Here is a 1500-nt window from a genome sequence, read left to right as displayed (position 1 = left end):
GGAGGTAGGTTTTAAAGCGGATTTAGGAAAAAAAAACCCCAAACCAGGCACATGAATTGGGTGGAATCCTCTCCGAGGGCTATCCCGGAAAAAGGGAAGATTCCCAAAAATCCATCCGTTCCCGGGAATGTCACCATCGGGAGTGACTCCTGCTCCACGGAGGGCCCGAAAGCTCCTTCCTGCTCCCGCTTTTTCCCGTGGGTTTCCAAGTGCGGCCGGAACGCCGGGATTGGGAGCAAGAAAACCCGGGAATGCCGGGATTTTGCCCCGTTTTGGGAAAAGGGGGAGCTCAGGATTCCTCCCAGCGGGAATCCCCACGGACACGGAGGTTCTCCCGGTGATCGGGGGGGGGGGGAAATTCCCAAAATAACAGCAAATCCCGGCAAAAACACCCAGGAATTCCCATCTCCTGCAGGGAGCCCCAAAATCAGGAAAAAATTCCCAACATTCCCATTCCCGCCCTCCCCAAATAATAACAGCAATAATAATAATAATAATTAAAAAAAAAAAAATGGAAAACAAAGGAAAACTTTAAAAAAAAGCCCCCGGAAAAGAAAAGAGAGAGTAACAGAGCCCTGTAGTTGTCCCGGAATTCCCGCTTTCCGGGTTTTTCTCCCGCGGAGCGGAGCCGGATCAGGAGGAATTCTGGTTCTGGTAAATGGAGGCTTTTTCCTTCAGCAGATCCAGACACAAGTGGCAGCTCCAACTCCCTGGAAAAAAGGCGGGAAAAGGCGGGAAAAGGCAGGAAAAGGTGGGAAAATGCGGGAAAAGGCAGGAAAAAGGTACAAAAAGGTGGGAAAAATGCGGGAAAAAAGACGGGAAAACGCGGGGAAAAGGCGGGAAAAGGTGTGAAAAAAGGCAAAAAGGTGGGAAAAGGCAGGAAAAAGGCAGGAGAAAGGCGGGAAAAGGCGGGAAAAAGGTGGGGAAAGGTAGGAAAAGGTGGGAAAAAGGTGGAAAAAGGCGGGAAAAAGGGTGAGGAGCCGGGAGCGACGGGATAACAGGAATGGCCGGAGCGTCGCCATCCGGCTCCGGGCACTCCGGGACTTTTTGCCAAGAGTTTTTATCGGCACCTCTGGGGTTTGGGGTGAAATAACCCGGATTCGGGGCTCGGGCTTTCCCGGGAAGCTCCGCCCCAGCTCCCCACATCCGTCCTTTTCCGCCCTCCGGAAAATCCGCCGGCGGGAAGGAGGGAGGCGCGCAGGGCGGGAAAACGCCCCAATTCCACCCGTTTTTTTACCAATCGCGCCCGATTTCAGCCCAAAAAGCGGCTCCGTCCTTCGTGCCGGGAAGGCGGCCGGGGAAAAAGCAGGAATTCCAGGATGCGGCTCCTACCTTCGGGCGGCTCCGACATGGGCGGCGTGAGGCAGTACATGTGGTAGCCGCGGTCGCAGTCGTCGCAGAAGAGCAGCTGGTCCTGGGCGGGAAAAAGCGGGAAAGAAAAGCAGGAAAAGCGACGGGAATTCTCAGGGACATCCCGGTGTGTTTCCTGGGAAAAGCCCC

At 54.7% G+C, this 1500-nt stretch overlaps 1 protein-coding gene across 2 annotated transcripts in view; it reads right to left on the bottom strand.

The window, feature by feature from the left end:
- Positions 1 to 565: 565 nt before the first annotated feature.
- The window catches only part of DPF2 (double PHD fingers 2), an 11754-nt gene continuing 10819 nt past the window's right edge, over positions 566 to 1500 (bottom strand). For both annotated transcript variants that reach the window (XM_026049984.1, XM_026049985.1), the window contains 2 exons: positions 1333 to 1419; positions 566 to 710 (listed from right to left, as the gene is read on the bottom strand). In XM_026049984.1, the coding sequence (XP_025905769.1) occupies positions 634 to 710; positions 1333 to 1419 (164 nt within the window). In that variant the 3' untranslated portion in view covers positions 566 to 633. The remainder of the gene's footprint in view (positions 711 to 1332; positions 1420 to 1500) is intronic.

The sequence above is a fragment of the Nothoprocta perdicaria genome, unplaced genomic scaffold, assembly GCF_003342845.1.
Source record: "Nothoprocta perdicaria isolate Ctin4 unplaced genomic scaffold, notPer1 scaffold_634, whole genome shotgun sequence".
Classification (NCBI taxonomy): domain Eukaryota; kingdom Metazoa; phylum Chordata; class Aves; order Tinamiformes; family Tinamidae; genus Nothoprocta; species Nothoprocta perdicaria.
The sequence above is the reverse complement of the archived record's forward strand: the minus strand, read 5'-3'. Positions and strand labels throughout refer to the sequence as shown.